At 38.8% G+C, this 19,673-nt stretch overlaps 1 protein-coding gene across 2 annotated transcripts in view; it reads right to left on the reverse strand.

Moving 5' to 3' along the window:
- Nucleotides 1-19,673, reverse strand: part of SLC41A2 (solute carrier family 41 member 2) — a 145,019-nt gene that overhangs the window by 104,486 nt on the left and 20,860 nt on the right. For both annotated transcript variants that reach the window (XM_068969965.1, XM_068969963.1), the window contains exon 2: nt 11,272-11,996. In XM_068969965.1, the coding sequence (XP_068826066.1) occupies nt 11,272-11,826 (555 nt within the window). In that variant the 5' untranslated portion in view covers nt 11,827-11,996. The remainder of the gene's footprint in view (nt 1-11,271; nt 11,997-19,673) is intronic.

A 19,673-nucleotide genomic window follows, 5' to 3' on the forward strand; every position in this document is an offset into this window, starting at 1 on the left:
AAACTAATGAAATACAGGTAAGATTCTATTTGTTGACCCAGGTGACCGTTATATGGTTATTTTTGTCATGAAAGTTCACTGAGCTGTATATTTCTGTTTTTTACACTCTATATATTTTAAACTTCACAATCTAACAAGTTTTCAAAACCTCATCAAATTAAATCTTTTAAAAACCATACCTGTATGGTTTTTAACACCAAAGTTTAACACTATAAAGTTCTTAGGGCTAGCAGTGTTAAAGTTCATAAAGTCATAAAAGCAAGGGCTTCCACGGGGGGAAGAGCTGCCTGCCAGTGCAGGAGACATGGGCTTGATGTCTGACCCGGGAAGGTCCCACGTGCTGTGGAGCAGCTAAGCCTGTGCACCACAACTACTGAGCCTGTGCTCTGAAGCCCAGGACCCGAAACTACTGAAGCCCTTGCACCCCAGAGTCCATGCTCTGCAACAGGAGAAGCTACTGCAATGAGAAGCCTGTGCACTGCAACCAGAGAGGAGCCCCTGCTCTCTGCAACTACAGAAAAACCCACATGCAGCAATGAAGACCCAGCGCAAGCCAAAAATAAACGAATAAGGAAAAAACTTTTGTAAGTCATAAAGGCAACGTTTCCCAATTACACACATGTTCTTCTCTCAAATATCAAGAAATCAGTGAGCATACACCAGAGGAAGGGACATAATAAGTTATGTAACTATTCTACCTAAACAATCTATATACATTAACATATTTTTCCTACAGATGTTATCATACTATATAGAGCTAACTGTTGAGTGTTTCTTCAGAATAACTGTCACCAAAAAGTCAGAAAAAAAAGTCAACCCAAAACAGTACATTCATTTTAGCAGTTATGATGCTATGGTAATAATTTAAAACAATCATATTTCAAGTGGACAGATAGGTTTGGTCCCCCTTTAGTATTACAGTCTATTCAAAAATTCAATACACTTAACAGTTCTCTTCATATCTTTTTTCCACCTGATGGTATAAAAATTATGTTTCTATTTAGATAAAATGTACATTTTCCATTTAGATAAAAATGTTATGTGTTTAAAAGTGTCTTAGAGTCATAAAGGACCTGAGATTTCCTTTAGAGAGCAAACAGTGAAAGAGAAAGGCACATTACGATAATGTATCTAACACTTTCCTGGACACAATCTTTTTCTGACTGATGAATGAAAATCAATAGTAACAGAATGCTACCTTTTTACAATGTACTATGTTAGAAAGATAATTATATAACAGATAATTTTGTAACTTTATGTAATACTACATTAAGAACTCCTACAAGTAAATAAGTAATGTACACATTTTAAAATGGATAAAAGAAAGAAGGAGATGGCGGAGGAGTAGGTGGACGTGGAGTACATCTCTCTCCACAGATACATCAGGAACACACCTTCAGACACAGAAGTTCATGCAGAACACCAGCTGAGAGTGGACAGGAGTACCTGACCAGAGGAAAAGAATGTATAGAAGCAGGCAAAACTCGGTAGGACGAAGAACTAGGAGGGAAACAGGAGTGTTAGTATGACTGGCCCTGCCCTCAGCAGGTGGGGGAACTGAAGCAGGGGTCCGGTCCCCACACTGGGGCAATTGTGTGAGTCAGAGGAGAAACATTTAAGGCTGTGAGTGAAACAGCTGATTTGTGGCAGCCTAAATGGAATGAGAATCAGACAGTCCTTGCCGCAGCCATACATACCCCGGACAGGGACATAGATTCCCTGGAAGGGGCAGCGGCTGGGAGCTGGAGTTTAGGGACTGTGGAACAATTCCAGGGTGAGGCCTGCTGTTGACTGTGGAGAGATGGATCGAGGGGATGTGAGGGAGGAGACTATAGTAGGAAATGCCTGTGGAGGAAAGCCAGGCAGCCATGGAAGCAAGGCGATACTGCTGAGTCATGCGTGGGGGATGGAGCCATAACCACAGCCTCTCTCTCCCTACATGCCAGCATCAGCAGCTGAACGATAGAGAGGCTGGCCCATCAAACATCTGCCCGGTGCACTGAACTACAGAATAGGGTCCTGTTCAGGGTGCCCCTTTAAGTGCCTGACGCGCTGATCTACAGAGTAGGACCTCAGCCACAGGGGGGGCCCTCTATGAGCCTGATGAACCGAACAACAGAAAAGGACCCCAGGCAGGGGAGCCCTCTAAGTTTCTGAACGGGCGGAGCTACAGAGAAAGACTGGCCAAAGAGGCCTTCTGATCACCAGCTATGAGAGGCTCAGAAAAAGACTCTGATAGGGCCATAACTCCTGTGGCTGAGGCAGTCTGTGTCCCTGCACACTTGGCGCCACTAGGGTCCCTGCAAGCCAAGAAGCCATGCCACCTTCACACTCAACTCGCTGGGGCTGAGCTGACACAAGCAGAAAAAGTCTTGCATCTATGTGTGCAAGGTCACTTTGGTCGTGTCCGACTCTGCGACCCTAGACTGTGGCCTGCCAGGCTTCTCTGGGCGGTTCTCCAGGCAAGAATACTGGAGCATATTGGCCAATACTGGTTGCCATACCCTTCTAGAGCACTATATTTCCTGCTGCCCTAGCCGCCAACTCCCCTGAGTATCTGGTGCTGCCAGAACCCCTGCAACCCAAGCAGCTGCACCACCTCCACACCTGGCCCTCCGAGGGGCAAACCCAAGTCTTCCAGGGCAGCCTCAGGAGCAAGCCCCAGGGCACGACCCACATGCAGAGGTGGAAATAAAACCATAACTGAAACACAGGGGCAGTGTGACTAAGGAAGAAGACCCCAAACCTTCCCACCAGCTATACAAGCTGCAGATTAAATTCACACAATCAACTAGGCAGACTCTGTGTCTATGGAATATATAAAAGGTCATTAAGAGCTCCCACAAAAGAAAACACACTAATTCTGATAGCTGTGGGTATTGGAGGCAAGAACACAGAGTAGGTCCAGAATAGAATCTGAGCTGCCCCCATAACAGGTCTAGAAATCAGCAGTGTTGGAGGGCATCCTAGGGTGGTGAGGTGAACTGTGACTCCCAGTAAGGGAAAGGACTCTGACAGCAGTGACTCAAGAAAAACATTTATTAAATTCTTATGTTTTGACTTGTTCTTTAGATTCTTTTGGATTTTTTTTTTCTTTTTTCCTTTTATCCCCCCTCTGTTGTAGCTGTCGATTTTATTGGCACTATGAAATCTAATTAAGCTTTTGAGCTTTTTTTCTTTATTTTTCCTCAGTCACATTTTTTATTGTTGTTATAAACCTCTGCCTCTACGTTGGGCTTCTGCACTTCTGGGGAGTTTTCCTTTTTTTCTTTTCTCTTGTTTTATTTTTAATTTTTAAACCTATTATTATCTTTCTACATTTATTCCTTTGTTTGCTTTTCCTACTGTTCTTTCCCTCTTGCAGTTAATCTTTAATGTATATAAATCTTCTTTGTCTACCTCTATTTAACTTTACATATCTATTCTTTCTTTCTTGCCTTTCCTTCCTTTCCTCTCAACATATTTGTTAGTTTTATTTTCATTGCTTTATTCCCCAACTGGCATCTTGCTTTAGTTTTGTTTTCCAGTTCCTGCTTTAGTTAGTTTTATTCTGGTAGACATAATTTTTGGTTTCCTTTGTTTGCTGGGTCAATCTATTGTATTTTATTTTTGTTGGACTGTTTGATTTTGTTTATGGGTGTATATGTGTATGTGTATATTCAGTCACACTTTTTATTGCTGTTATAAACCTCTGCCTTTACACTGGGCTTTTGCAGATATCTGAAGTTTTCCTTTTTTCTTTTTCTTCCAGTATTTTTTCTCTTTTTTATAATTTTAATTTTTTTAAACCTATTATATTTTTTCTGTATTTATTCCTTTGTTTGCCTTCCCTACATTCTTTTCCCCTTGCAGTTCATCTTTAATGTATATAAATCTTCTTCATCTACCTCTGTTCAACTTTGCATGTCTATTCTTTCTTTCTTTTCTTTCCTTTCAACATATTTGTTAGTTTTGTTTTCATTGGTTTAGTTTTGTTTTCTACTTGTCCTTTAGTTAGTTTTGCTCTTAACTGGTAAATATAATTTTTGATTTCCTTTGTTTGCTGGGTCAATCTATTGTACTTTATTTTTGTTGGACTGTTTTGAATTTGCTCATGGGTGTATATGTATATGTTTATATTCCATTATTTTAGTTGTTATTTGCCTGATTTTCTAACTGCCATTTGTCTGGGGTTCATCTTTGGTTTCATGGTTTGAGATATTTATTTTAATCTCACTTAATGCCATAACAAACCAATCGTGGAATCTTCGTTCCTGATCAGAGATCAAGCTTTGAGCCATTGGAGTGGGAGAGCTGACTCTAAGACCCTAGACTACCAGAGAACTAACCCTAGGGAGTATCAAATAGTGAGAACTCACACAAAGGAAACCACTTGAACAAGACCTGGCATCACCCAACCACCAGTAGCACCCTGTGCAGGATGCCTCATCTAAATGACAAACAAGACAAAAATAAAAATCCAATCATCATCGGACAGGATTACCACCTGACTCAGCCTTGCCCATCAGAGGAAAAACAAAACAAACAAACAAAACACTCAGCACAAATCTCAACCTATACAAAGCTAACACAAACCACTGGACCAAGGCATGAGGGCAGAAACCAAAAGGAAGAAAGAATTCAACCTTGAAGCCTGGGAAAAGGAGACCTCAAACACAATAAGTTTAAAAAAAAATAATGAAAAGGCAGAGAAATGCTACATAAATGAAGGAACAAACTAGAAACACAGAAGTCCAAATCAATGAAGAGGAAATAGGCAAACTACCTGAAAAAGCATGTGTTATAAGAATAGTAAAGATGATCAGAAATCTTGAAAACAAAATGGAGAAAATGTGCAAGAATCGATTAACAAAGACCTAGAAGATTTAAAGAATAAACACGTAGAGACAACACAATTGCTGAAATTAAAAATACTCTAAAAGGAATCAACAGCAGAATATCTGAAGCAGAAGAACAAATCAGTGAGCTGGAAGATAAAATGGTGGAAATAACTTCTGAAGAGCAGAATAAAGTAAAAAGAATGAAAAGAACTGAGGATAGTCTCAGAGACCTCTGGGACAATACAAATGCACCAACATTTGAATTATAGGGGTCCCAGAAGAAGAGGAGAAAAAGAAAGGGTATGAGAAAATTTTTGAAGAGATTATAGTTGAAAATTTCCCCCACATGGAAAAGGAAACAATCAAATCAAGCACAAGAGGCACAAAGAGTCCCATACAGGGTAAACCCAAGGAGAAAAACGCCAAGACACATACTAATCAAACTAACAAAGACTAAACACAAAGAAAGACTATTAAAAGCAGCAGGGAAAAACAACAAGTAACATAAGAGGGAAACCCCATATGCTTAACAGCTGATCTTTTTTTTTTTTTAACAGCTGATCTTTCAGCAGAAACTCTGCAGGCCAGAAGGGAACGGCAGTATATATTTAAAGTACTGAAAGGGAAAAATCTACAACCAAGATTACTGCACCTGCAAGAATCTCATTCAAAATTGATGGAGAAATAAAAAGCTTTTCAGACAAGCAAAAGTTAAGAGAATTGAGTACCACCAAACCAGCTTTACAACAAATATACAGTCAAGAAATACAAGAGAAGAAAAAGGATCTACAAAATCTACCCCAAACAATTAAGAAAATGACAATAGGAACATATGTATCAATAATTACTTTAGAATGTAAATGGATTAAATGCTCCAACCAAAAGACACAGACAAGCTAAATGAATACAAAAATAAGACCCATATATTTGCTGCCTACAAGAAACCCACTTCAGACCTAAAGACACATATAGACTGACAGTGAGAGGATGGAAAAATATATTCCATGCAAATTGGAAGCAAAAGAAAGCTGGAGTAGCAATCCTCATACCAGACAAAATAGACCTTAAAATAAAGTAGATTATAAGAGATAAGGAAGGACACCGCATAATGATCAAGGGATCAATCCAAGAGGAAGACATAACTGTAAATATCTGTGTACCCAATATAGGAGCACCTCAATACATAAGACAAACACTAACAGACAAAAAAGAAAAATTGACAGTAACACAATAATAGTAGGAGACTTTAACACCCCACTCACAACATTGGACAGATCATCAAAACAGAAAATTAATAAGGAAACACAAGTCTTAAATAATACATTAGATGAGATGACCTCATTGATATCTTCAGGACATTCCATCCAGATACAGCAGAATACACCTTCTTCTCAAGTGCACATGGAACATTCTCCAGGATAGACCACATATTGGGTCACAAATCAAACCTCAGTAAATTTAAGAAAACTGAAATCATAACAAGCATCTTCTCTGATCACAGTGCTATGATACTAGATATTAATTACAAGAAAAAAACTGTAAGAAACACAAATACATGGAGATTAAACAACACATTTCTAAATAACCAAAAGGTTACTGAAGAAATCAAATCGGAAATAAAAAGATTTCTAAAAACAAATGACAATGAAAACATGACAACTCAAAACCTATGGGATGTAGCAAAAGCAGTTCTAAGCAGGAAGTTTATAGCAATACAATCCTACTTCCAGAAACAAGGAGAACATTGAATAGACAACCTAACTTTACACCCAAAATAACTGGAAAAAGAAGAACAAAAAAAACCCAAAATTAGTAGAAGGAAAAAAATCATAAAGATCTGAGTAGAAATAAATGAAAAAGAAATAAAAGAAATGATAGTAAAGATTAATAAAAATAAAAGCTGGTTCTTTGAGAAGATAAACAAAATTGACAAACCTTTAGCCAGACTCATTACGGAAAAAAAGAGAGAAGAATCAAATCATCAAAATCAGAAATGAAAAAGGAGAGGTTACAACAGACAATGCAGAAATACAAAGTATTATGAGAGACTATAAAGAACAACTATATGGCAATAAAATGGATAACCTGGAAGAAATGGGCAGATTCTTGGAAAAGTTCAATCTTCGAAGACTAGACCAGGAAGAAATAGAAATTATGAACAACCAAATTACAAGCACTGAAATTGAGGCTGTGATCAAACATTTCCCAAAAAACAAAAGCCCAGGACCAGATAGCTTCACAGGAGAATTCTATCAAACGTTTAGAGAAGAGCTAATGGCTATCCCTTTAAAACTCTCTCAAAAAACTGCAGAGGAAGGAACACTTCCAAACTCATTCTATGAGGCCACCATCACCCTGATACCAAAACCAAACAAAGACAACACAAAAAAAGAAAACTACAGGCCAAAATCACTGATGAACATAGATGCAAAAATTCTCAACAAAATTTTAGCAAACAGAATTCAGTAACACATCAAAAAGCTCATACACAATGATCAAGTTGGGCTTATTCCAGGAATGCAAGGATTCTTCAATATATGCAAATCAATCACTGTGATACACCATATTAACAAGTTGAAAGATAAAAACCATATGATAATCTCAATAAATGCAGAAAAAGCCTTTGACAAAATTCAGCACTCATTTATGATTAAAACTCTATGGGCATAGAAGGAACCTATCTCAACATAGTAAAGGCCATATAAGATAAGCCTATAGCAAACATTATGCTTAATGGTGAAAAACTGAAAGCATTACCCCCCTAAGATCAGAAACAAGACAAGGATGTCCACTTTCACCACTATTATTCAACATAGTTCTGGAATTCCTAGCCACAGCAATCAGAGAAGAAAAAGAAATAGAAGGAATCCAGATTGGAAAAGAAGAAGTAAAGCTCTCACTGTTTGCAGATGACATGATACTGTACATAGAAAACCCTAAAGATAGTATCAGAAAATTACTAGAGCTAATCAGTGAATTTAGCAGAGTTGCAGGATACAAAATCAATACACAGAAATCACTTGGATTTCTATATACTAACAATGAAAAATCAGAAAGAAAAATTAGGGAATCAATCCCATTTACCATTGCAACAAAAAAATTAAATATCTAGGAATAAATTTACCTAAGGAGACAACAGAACTGTACACAGAAAATTATAAGACACTGATGAAAGAAATCAAAGAGGACATAAACAGATGGTGAGATATTCCATGTTCCTGGGTAGGAAAAATCAATATTGTGAAAATGACTACACTACCAAATGCAATCTACAGATTCAATGTGATCCCTATCAAATTACCAGTGACATTTTTCACAGAACTAGAACAAAAAATTTCACAATTCATATGGAAACACAAAAGACCCCAAATAGCCAAAGCAATCTTCAGAACGCATTTGAGTCAAGCTTCCTGACTTCAGATTATACTACAAAGCTACAGTCATCAAGCCAGAATGGTACTGGCACAAAAACAGAAATATAGACCAATGGAACAATATAGAAAGCCCAGAAATAAACCCATGCACCTATGGGTACCTTATTTTTGACAAAGGAGGCAAGAATATACAATGGGGCAAAGACAGCCTCTTTAATAAATGGTGCTTGGAAAACTGGGCAGCTACAAGTAAAAGAATGAAATTAGAACACTTCCTAACACCATACCATACACAAAGATGAACTCAAAATGGATTAAAGACCTAAATGTAAGACCAGAAACTATAAAACTCTTAGAGGAAAACACAGACAGAACACTCGATGACATAAATCAAAGATCCTCTATGACCTACCTCCTAGAGTAACGGAAATAAAAACAAAAGTAAACAACTGGGGCCTGATTAAACTTAAAAGCTTTTTCACAGCAAAGGAAATTATAAGCAAGGTGAAAAGACAGCTCTTAGAATGGGAGAAAATAATAGCAGATGAAACAACTGATAAAGGATTAACTTCCAAAATACACAAGCAGCTTATACAACTTAATGCCAGAAACACAAACAACCCAATCAAAAAATGGGAAAAAGACCTAAACAGACATTTCTCCAAAGAAGACATACAGATGGCTAACAAACACATGAAAATATGCTCAACATCACTCATTATTGCTGCTACTGCTGCTGCTGCTGCTGCGTCACTTCAGTCGTATCCGACTCTGTGCAACCCCAGAGACGGCAGCCCACCAGGCTCCACCATCCCTGGGATTCTCCAGGCAAGAACACTGGAGTGGGTTGTCATTTCCCTCTCCAATGCATGAAAGTGAAAAGTGACAGTGAAGTCACTGAGTCGTGTCCAACTCTCAGCGACCCCATGGACTACAGCCCACCAGGCTCCTCCATCCATGGGATTTTCCAGGCAAGAGTACTGGAGTGGGGTGCCATTGCCTTCTCCACACTCATTCTTAGAGAAATGCAAATCAAAACCACAATGAGATATCACCTCACATGGGTCAGAATGGCCATCATCAAAAAGTCGACAAACAAAAAATGCTAGAGAGGGTATGGAGAAAAGGGAATGCTCTTGCACTGTTGGTGGGAATGTAAACTGATACAGCCACTATGGAAGATGGTATGGAGATTCCTTAGAAAACTAGGAATAAAACCACCATATGACCCAGCAATCCCACTCCTAGGCATATACCCTGAGGAGACCAAACCTGAAAAAGACACATGTATCCCACTGTTCATTGCAGCACTATTTACAATAGCCAGAACATGGAATCAACCTAGATGTCCATCAACAGATGAATGGATAAAGAAGTTGTGGTACATATATACAATGGAATATTACTCAGCCATAAAAAGGAACGCATTTGAGTCAGTTCTGATGAGGTGAATGAACCTAGAACCTATTATACAGAGTGAAGTGAGTCAGAAAGAGAAAGATAAATATTGTATTCTAACACACATATACAGAATCTAGAAAAATGAAGGATTTATTCACAGGGTAGCAATGGAGAAACAGACATAGAGAAAAGACTTACAGACATGGGGAGAGGGGAGGAGAGGGTGAAATGTACTGGAAAGAGTAACATGGAGACTTACATTACCATATGTAAAATAGATAGGCAATGGGAATTTGCGGTATGGCTCAGGAAACTCAAACAGGGGCTCTGTATCAACCGAGAGGGGTGGGATGGGGAGGGAGATGGGAGGGAGGTTCAAAAGGAAGGGGATATATGTATACCTATGGCTGATTCATGTTGAGGCTTGTCAGAAGACAATAAAATTCTGCAAAGCAATTATTCTTCAATAAAATATAAATTAAAAAGAAAAAAACACCTTAAAAAATGGATGATACAAAAAAGTAATTCATATAAGAAACATTCACAGAAAAGGTAAGAATGGCCAATAAACATATGAAAAGAGGCTAAAACATTAATAGTAATTAATGTTAATTAAAATAGGATAACACTTTCCTATCGACTGGCAAAAATGAAAAAGGTCAAGAACATCGAATGTTGATAAGGGTATGGAAAAGTAAAAGTATTTACATATTCCTGGAAGGACTACAAATTGGTACAAACTGTTTGAAAGGCAATTTGACAATACCTATAAAATTTTAAACACACACACCTGCTCTAATACCCAACAATCCCATTTTAAAAATCTATCTTATGAAAAAATTAGTATGAGTGTATAAAAATAAATTTGTAAGGATATTTATTATAGCACCAGCATAGGAGAATGAATAAGTAAATTTTGGTATATATATATATAATATATATACACCATATATATTTATATATATACACATATATATATTATATATACATACACCATATAAACATATATAATATATATATACACCATATATTATATATACACAATGAAAATATCAAGCACTCTTTTTAAAATGCTAAATATCCTTTTTACTAATTTAGAAACATGTGCAAGATATAGTAATAAGTAGTGAAAATAAACTGAGAAAAAAACACACGGAATTTAATTTTTATTTTTCTAAAAAAAACCTCTGCACATATGCTTGTATATAAGCACAGAAAAATCATCTGCAAGTATATACAGCAAACTCTTAACAATGGTAACCTCCGGAGGGGAAGAGAATTTTCATTTGGAGATGAGGACAGGACTTTTTATCATTTACTTAATACTCTGCATTGTTTGAGTTCATTTTAATGAACATATATTATTTTTAAAAAAAAAAACCAGGGATATATTTAAATATATTGAATTGTTCATTTAGCTGACTTACCCTATTTGGGATTACTTTATATTTAATATTTGGGAAGAATTACTTTATGGCCAGAATCAGACAATTCTCTTAGAATTTCAGAAAACAAACAAAAGATACCTAGAAAGAGCAGATTCTCCACCAGAGTCTGCATCAGTTCATTTTAACCAAGGGATGAATTAAAACTAAATATAATGTCTGAGATTAGTACCTGACACAAAGCAATTTAAACAGCAAAGTCAGTGAAGTTAAACAAAGATGAGAACCCACCTGGACTATATCCAAAACCATGCCAGCTGAGACTGTTCCAAAGCCAGCTAACAAAAATGGCACAAGTATCTGCAGTGCCATGACACCACTGGATTCCTTTGGTAATTTCTGGCTTGTCTCCACAATGACATCTTCATCACCATCACTAGATACATCGTCATCTTGCAACATGGCCGTAGTTTCTGAAGCCTCCCTTCCATCACAGTAATTGTAGTTGGCATAGTCATCATACTTTTGGCTACAGCTTGATGGTGTGTGCCCACTGTTGCCATGAAAAGACTGCTCCGAGAAATTGTGATATTCCATGTGCTGTTCAGATCTATTACTGAAAGTCTGTGCTGCAGTTGATAACCCATCTTGCCAAATGTTATTTCCTTTTTTGTGCCTGTCTTCCTGGTTTTTCTGGTATATTACTGGAACCATACTCAGCAGTAAGTTTAAAAACTTATCAGACTGAATTGTATTTAAACTTAAAGTCCAGTCCACAAAACCTCCTCCACTGCTTCGACCACCACTTGATTTATTAATAAGAGATCTTCCTTTACTATTAGTCATATTGTCATTGCAAAAGACCCTGTTTGCCTTAGATCTCAAGCTTCGTGAACCAGAGCAGATGAATCAGAACCACACGAACGCTGGTGTAAATTAAGATGTTGACGTCATTGTGCAGAAAACAGCACTTCCACTAATAGAAGATGTTTAGAAGCTCCACACAGGGACTGGATCTGGAAAAATAAAATTATTTTTAAAAGTCAGAATAACTCTCTTAATACCTCATAGCTACAAGTATAAAATACACATGTTCTTAAATGAACCCCGAGGTACTGACATTATAGTCTGTGGGCTTAACACATAACTGGTTTGTGCCATGCAACTGCTTTGGCTGCAGAAATGTAGCATACAGCTTTTTTTGGTGGCCCATTTTGGTTAAAAGTATTTATTTTTGCATACTTTATGTAATTAGTACCCATATAATGTCTTCAAAGTGAAAGTTGTTCAGTCATGTCTGACTCTTTGCGACTCCACGGACTGTACAGTTCAAGGAATTCTCCAGGCAAGAATACTGGAGTGAGTAGCCTTTCCATTCTCCAGGAGATCTTCCCAACCCAGGGATCGAATCCAGGTCTCCCACATTGCAGGAGGATTCTTTACCACCTGAGCCACAAGGGAAGCCCAAGAATACTGGAGGGGGCAACCTATCCCTTCTCCAGCGAATCTTCCCAACCCAGGAATCAAACTAGGGTCTCCTGCATTGCAGGCAGATTCATTACCAACTGAACTATCAGGGAAGCCCTTCAAATGTCTTCAATGTCTCTGCAATTCTACAAAAGAAAAATTTATTAAAGTAATGGCTTCCATTACTTATACTGAAGTCTCAGAATTAAATTGCTACCACCCTTTACATATATCAGCACAACAAAGGTAAAGTATATGACATTATATTTTAAATATATTAAATAATATCTGTTACTTTATCTCTAACTTAATACAGTATGCATCTTGCTATTAAAATATGAAGAAACAATGATAATGTTTGCCGTGAAATTACTTGATAAATATCCTAAATAGTGTACATGGTATTTATTTCACATGTAAAAGTATGTTGATGTTATATTTGTAGTTCTAACAACAAAAAAATATCACTATAGTTGATTTAGGGATATAATAATGTTACCTAAGAAATAACCAAAATGAAAAGGGATTACAAAAAATGACTTAATCCTATTTTGCAAGCCAACCAAAAGAAAGCTTTTAATGCCCTTCTCAAAGTTAGCTCTGACCTTCAACCTCAGAGTAGGCTCCTGATTGGCTAGTCAGGGATGAGATTCTCTCTCTGAAGATCTTAATCTAGAGACACAAAGTGCAAGCTTTCAATCCTAAGGAAATCAGTCCTGAATATTCATTGGAAGGACTGATGCTGAAGCTGAAACTTCAATACCTTGGCCACCTGATGCAAAGAACTAACTCATTGGAAAATACCCTGATGCTGAGAAAGACTGAAGGTGGGAGGAGAAGGGGATGATAGAGGATGAGATGGTTGGATAGCATCACTGACTCGATGGACATGAGTTTGAGCAAGCTCTGGGAGTTGGTGATGGACAGTGAAGCCTGGTGTGCTGCAGTCTTCATGGGGTCACAAAGAGTCGGATGCTGTTGAACAACTGAACTGAAGTGTAAGCTAGTTTGAGAGTGACAGACACTGAAGTTGTGAGGTCATATATCATCTGTCCAGGTAGAGAGTTTCTTTGGACAACTGCCACCAAGGTACAGAGGTTTTCAAAGTTATTAGAGTGGACCTAAAGCTGCAGGTGTTTTTCAGGAACACCCAGCCCTATCTTACACTTCCAAGAGCATTCAAGATCTGATTTGATCCCTGATTTGATAAGGGACAGATAGCCCCACTGCCTAACTGGACTGTTCACCAACAAAACTAGACTAAGAACTGTTGCTGCTATACTGCTGCTTTTAATGAAAACCATTCTATTCTTCAATATTTGTTTTCAACTTCTTAGAATGCCAATCTCCTCTCCTTGGATAGGAAGATCAATGGCAAGAAATGGCAAAGCGAAAAAACAGAAGGGGCTATGTCAGGGGAAAGTGGATGCTAGGGCCTGGCTCATCTACTTCATCCTTCACTCACTTGCTTTCTCTTGTGATTACAGATGGGTCTGGGAATTCCTGTGAGGGAAAAGTCTCAACATGTAGATTCTAGGACTCTAGACCTACTGGCTCAGAATGTGTTTGAGGCATAGAAATCTTTTTTTTTTTTTTTTTTTTTTTACATTCCCCAAGTGATTACAGTACAGACATTCTGTGGACTTGCAGAGAATCCAATGAGATGAAGTACTAGTTGCCATTTTTGCCACTGGCAGGTGGATCAGGATACAAACTCAGTGTTTAAAGAAAATCAAATGAACAGAAACAATGTCCAGAATGAAGCAAAGAAGAAACCAAGCAATCCAGAGAGGAGGACAGAATGGCTCCTTGAGGACCTTCCATGTAAGAAGAGGCTCAGCTGTATGTCTGAAACTTAGGAGATTGCCAGCAGTCTTACATGAGTCAGACTGAGTGGGTTTCTGTTCCTTAAACCAATTTGCCTCCTTTTAAATAGTGAGCACTTCACTGCCCCAAAGAGATCTTTAATCAAACAAAAAACAGAACAAACTTTTAAGACAGTCTATTCCACTAAAGGGCCAGTGATGGACATAGGCAATTTCTTCTTCCTCTTGAAGCAGAATTATAAAGTAATAAAACTGGAAATGCAGAGAAATGTAGATGACAGTATGTATATTACCATTCAGTCAGCATTCATCTCAAAATGCATGGTCAGGAAACTTGACCAGCTAACCCTAAATAGAAAAATGGAGGGAAGAGAAAAGGGAGAGGGAGGAATTTTCCAGAAAGTTCTCTCTCTTAGAATACCTGCAGGGCATGGCTAAGCATAGAGTCTACACTGAGTTGGCCAGAGGGATCCAGATGCATCCAGCTCACACACTTTTGCCCCTGGTATTCTTTCTCCAGGCAAGCTATGAAGAAAGTGAGATGGAGACACAGATATTCAACCTGGCCCAGTGGGCACAGACCAGGCAGAACTTAGGGGTAAATTTAAAACAATGCCTCCTGGGACAAGGAAGCCACAGCTGTGGAGTCTCGTGCTGGATTTCAACCCCTCTCCTTCCCCTCAGCCAAGCACCCTCATGCCCTGCAGAACCTGCACAACCTTACACTACACACTAGGCAGCTGAGTGAAACAGTAAACCAGCTTAAAGGGCATAAAATACACGTGCTTTTGTTGTTGTTTCCTCAGCATCTTTTCCCAATTTTTCAGCTTACAGTAGCTCCATTTCCCATGTGCAATCACACTTGCCTTGTCTATGAGGCTCTGCTGTGCCCAGTAATCAAACTTCCCTGACCTCCAGACCACATAATGACAACTGCCTGGGGCAGGCCTGAGTCCTCCCCCGGAATTTCACATACTTGTTGCCTTACTATTTTCTGAATGGCTGATGGATGCCAACAAAAGAGGCACTACTCCTTCTTCAACGATTTTACCTTGTGGTGGAGAGGAAAAACAAGCAGGTGAGCAAATAGGTAAAGGAGATAACTCGTGATAAAGGTAATGAAGGAAACAGCTGATAGAGCAAACAGTGAATGACTTACAGGGCTACTTCAGAGGGGGAGGCCTCTGCAAGAGTGTCTTCTCAGGACCTCCCTGGTGGTCCAGTGGCTAAAACTCTGCACACTCAATGCAGGGGCCTGGGTTCAATCCCTCGTCAGGGAACTAGATCCCACATGCTGCAACCAAAGATCCTGCATGCCGAAACTAAGACCCAGTGCAGCCAAATGAATAAATTAATTCTTTTAAAAAAGAGTGTTTTCTCACTTCCCTTTTGAATGAGAAAATTCTGAGGTTTGTCACTATATTTTTATCCTCCAAAAACTCCCTCCACCATCACCACCACCACCATTTACACTTGGAGGAAAGCTCATCCATCCACAGAAACAGAGAATCACAGCTAGGAGATGTTGAGAGGGTTCTGATAACACTACACAATTAGGATTTCTCATTTATTTAAAGCCCATTCCATCCCAGTTCTTCCCAATTTTATGGGCCAATAAATCTCCATTGCTTAAGCTAGGCTAAATGGTGCTTCTGTCCTAACGTCTGTTTGTAAAATAATGCAATTTGGAAGTACTAAGAATTATCTTGCTACAAGTGTATACCATAGACCACATACCACAATCTTGCACTGAGGAAAACGTGCTCATTTTTATTTATCCTTCATTTTGCCCAGCGAATGAGTGATCAGTTAGTCTAATGCTTGCATACTGACAAGGTCTATAAAGATCTATTATCCCTCTTAAAGATTTCTTGAATTTTCTTCCTTTAAAGAAGTCACTTAGAAACTCACTGAATAATGACTATAATCAAATTACTTTGAAGTTGATTTAAAATGGGTAATGTACACATATGGTACTAAATAAAAAATCAGTTGGGTTGCTCTATATTGCTCTTCATCCATAAATGAGTAAAAATTACTAAAAAATGTAAAAATAAGTAAATAGAATTGGGCAAAATTTCTCTAGTTTTACATGCTGTAAGTGAAAGAAGATCAGTGGAGATATTTATGGGTCACAGGTTCAACCCCTGGGTTGGAAAGATCCCCTGGAGTAGGAAATGGCAACCCGCTCCAGGATTCTTGCCCACAAAACCCTATGAACAAAGGAGCCTATGGGACTGTAGCCCCCCAGACCCCATCACTCTTTGTGATGGAATCTCAAAGAGCCGGACACGACTGAGCACAGGACACAGCAGCGTGAGCATCACCTGGATGGTTATGAGAAACGTAGGATCTCAGTTCCCAAGCATAACCCAACCTACTGAACCACAACCTGTGCTTATAGCATTAATACCATCTCCCTGTGCTTTGTTTCCCTGGTAGTTCAGTTGGTAAAGATTCTGACAACAATTTGGAAGACCTGGGTTCAATTCCTGGATTGGGAAGATCCCCTGGAGAAGGGCATGGCAACCTACTCACTCCAATATTCTTGCCTGGAGAATTCCACGGACAGAGGAGCGGACACGACTGAACGACTGAAATACATACCATGCGCTGTATGTAAACATGGAAGTTTAAGAAGCATCTCCCTGAGCATCCAAGAGAATTTGATTTATACACGTTGGACTAAAAATTAGGTGTTGTCAGACTTTCAGATGTGACCAAAGACCTGAGTACTGGTGACACATACACCACCACTAGTGGGAGGGGAGACTGCACAGCCACTTTAGAAAACAATGTGGTCTGATCTACTAAACTTGAAGACACATACTTGTCACATACCAGCAATTCCGCACCAAAGTCCGTACCCTAAAGCAACTCTTGCTTGGTACACAGAAGACACACAAAAAAATATCCTTCGCAACATTTTCACATTAGCAAAAAAAGAAAAGAAAAAACTAGAATTAACACAATAAAAGATAAATTGTGGGATATTCATACAATGGAATCTATGAAGGAGGGGATTATAAGCAACCACAAATTTCAAGAGAATGGTTACATTTGTGAAAGTAGTAAAAAACCACACAGGGAGCTCCAAAGGTAGTGGTTATATTTTTTAAGCTGGGTAGTAGATACCTAAATGTTTATTATTGTTCTTTAGTTTAGTTCACTCAGTTGTATCTGACTCTTTGTGACCCCATGGACTGCAGCACGCCAGGCTTCCCTGTTCATTACCAACTCACGGAGCTTGCTCAAAATCATGTCCATTGAGTCGCTGATGCTATCCAACCATCTCATTCTCTATCGATCCCTTCACCTGCCTTCAATCTTTCCCAGCATCAGGGTCTTTTCCAATGAGTCAGTTTTTTGCATCAGGTGGCCAAAGTACTGGAGTTTCAGCTTCAGCATCAGTCCTTCCAATGAATATTCAGGACTGATTTCCTTTAGGACTGACTGGTTTGATCTCCCTGCCGTCCAAGGGACTCTCAAGAGTCTTCTCCAACACCACAGTTCAAAAGCATCAATTCTTCAGCGCTCAGCTTTCTTTATAGTCCAACTCTCACATCCATACATGACTACTGGAAAAAACCATAGCTTTGACGAGACAGACCTTTGTTGGCAAGTAATGTCTCTACTTTTTAATATGCTGTATAGGTTGGTCACAGCTTTTCTTCCAAGGAGCAAGCATCTTTTAATTTCATGGCTACAGTCACCATCTGCACTGATTTTGGAGCCACATAAAATAAAGTATCTCATTGTTTCCACTGTTTCCCCATCTATTTGCCATGAAGTGATGGGACTGGATGCCATGATCTTAGTTTTCTGAATGTTGAGTTTTAAGCCAACTTTTTCCACTCTCCTCTTTCACTTTCATCAAGAGGTTCTTTAGTTCATCTTCGCTTCTGCCATAAGGGTAGTGTCATCTGCATATCTGAGGTTATTGATATTTCTCCCGGCAATCTTGATTCCAGCTTGTGCTTCACCCAGCCTGGCATTTCTCATGATGTACTCTGCATATAAGTTAAATAAGCAGGGTGAAAATATACAGCCTTGAGTCCTCCTTTCCCCATTTGGAACCAGTCTGTTGTTCCATGTCCAGTTCTAACTGTTGCTTCTTGACCTGCATACAAATTTCTCATCTCTTTAAGAATTTTCCAACAGTTTGTTGTGATCTACACAGTCAAAGGCTTTGGTGTAGTCAGTAAAGAAGGAGATGTTTTTCTGGAACTTTCTTGCTTTTTCAATGATCCAATAGATGTTGGCAATTTGATCTCTGGTTCCTTTGCCTTTTCTAAAACCAGCTTGAACATCTAGAAGTTCACGGTTCACGTACTGTTAAAGCCTGGCTTGGAGAATTTTGATGATTACTTTGCTCATGTGTGAGATAGGTACAATAGTGCAATACTTTGAGCATTCTTTGGCATTGCCCTTCTTGGGAATGGAAAGAAAACTGATCTTTTCCAGTACTGTGGCCTCTGCTGAGTTTTCCAAATTTGCTGGCATATTGAATACAGCACTTTCACAGCATCATCTTTTAGGATTTGAAATAGCTCAACTGAAACTCCATCACCTCCACTAGCTTTGTTCGTAGTGTTGCTTCCTAAGGCCTACTTGACTTCGCATTCCAGGATGTCTGGCTCTAGGTGGGTGATCACACCATCATGGTTATCTGGGTCATGAAGATCTTTTTTGTATAGTTCTTCTGTGTATTCTTGCCTCCTCTTCTTAATATCTTCTGTTTCTATTAGGTCCATACCTAATAGACCTTTATTGTGCCCATCTTTGGATGAAATGTTCCCTTGGTATCTCTAATTTTCTTGAAGAGATCTCTAGTCTTTCCCATTATATTGTTTTCCTCTATTTCTTTGCACTGATCACTGAGGAAGGCTTTCTTTTCTCTCCTTGCTATTCTTTGGAACTCTGCATTCAAATGGAACATTTTGATTATTTGGCATGTGTACTTTGGTCTGAATGATTCTGTGACAGATTTTATTACTCCCCATTATTGCTTCCCTCCTGTAAGAGGACTGTCATCTCTGCCTGTTGCCAAATTACCTGCAGGGAGTATGTGAAGATTACACTGCCTCATCTCTACTGACATCAAGTCTGGGCAGACGACTAGGGAAGCAACAACATCTACAAACAAAAGCAGTTCAACTCTGCCTTCTTTTCCCTCCGACATGGGAACGACATGTCAAAGGTTCAGACTGGGTCCTGGGACAAAGATAACACCCAGAGCTGCAGGTACTGAAGCTCATCTGCAGCAACCTACGGGCAACATGTAGGAGGAGAGAAAGAAAGCTTTGCTGCTGAAAGCCACCGAGGGTTCAGGATTGTTTACTACCACAGCAAGATTTAATGAAAACTAAACTCAAAAGCAGGCATCTTAAAAAAGAATCT

The sequence above is a fragment of the Capricornis sumatraensis genome, chromosome 4 (genome assembly GCF_032405125.1).
Source record: "Capricornis sumatraensis isolate serow.1 chromosome 4, serow.2, whole genome shotgun sequence".
Lineage (NCBI taxonomy): Eukaryota > Metazoa > Chordata > Mammalia > Artiodactyla > Bovidae > Capricornis > Capricornis sumatraensis.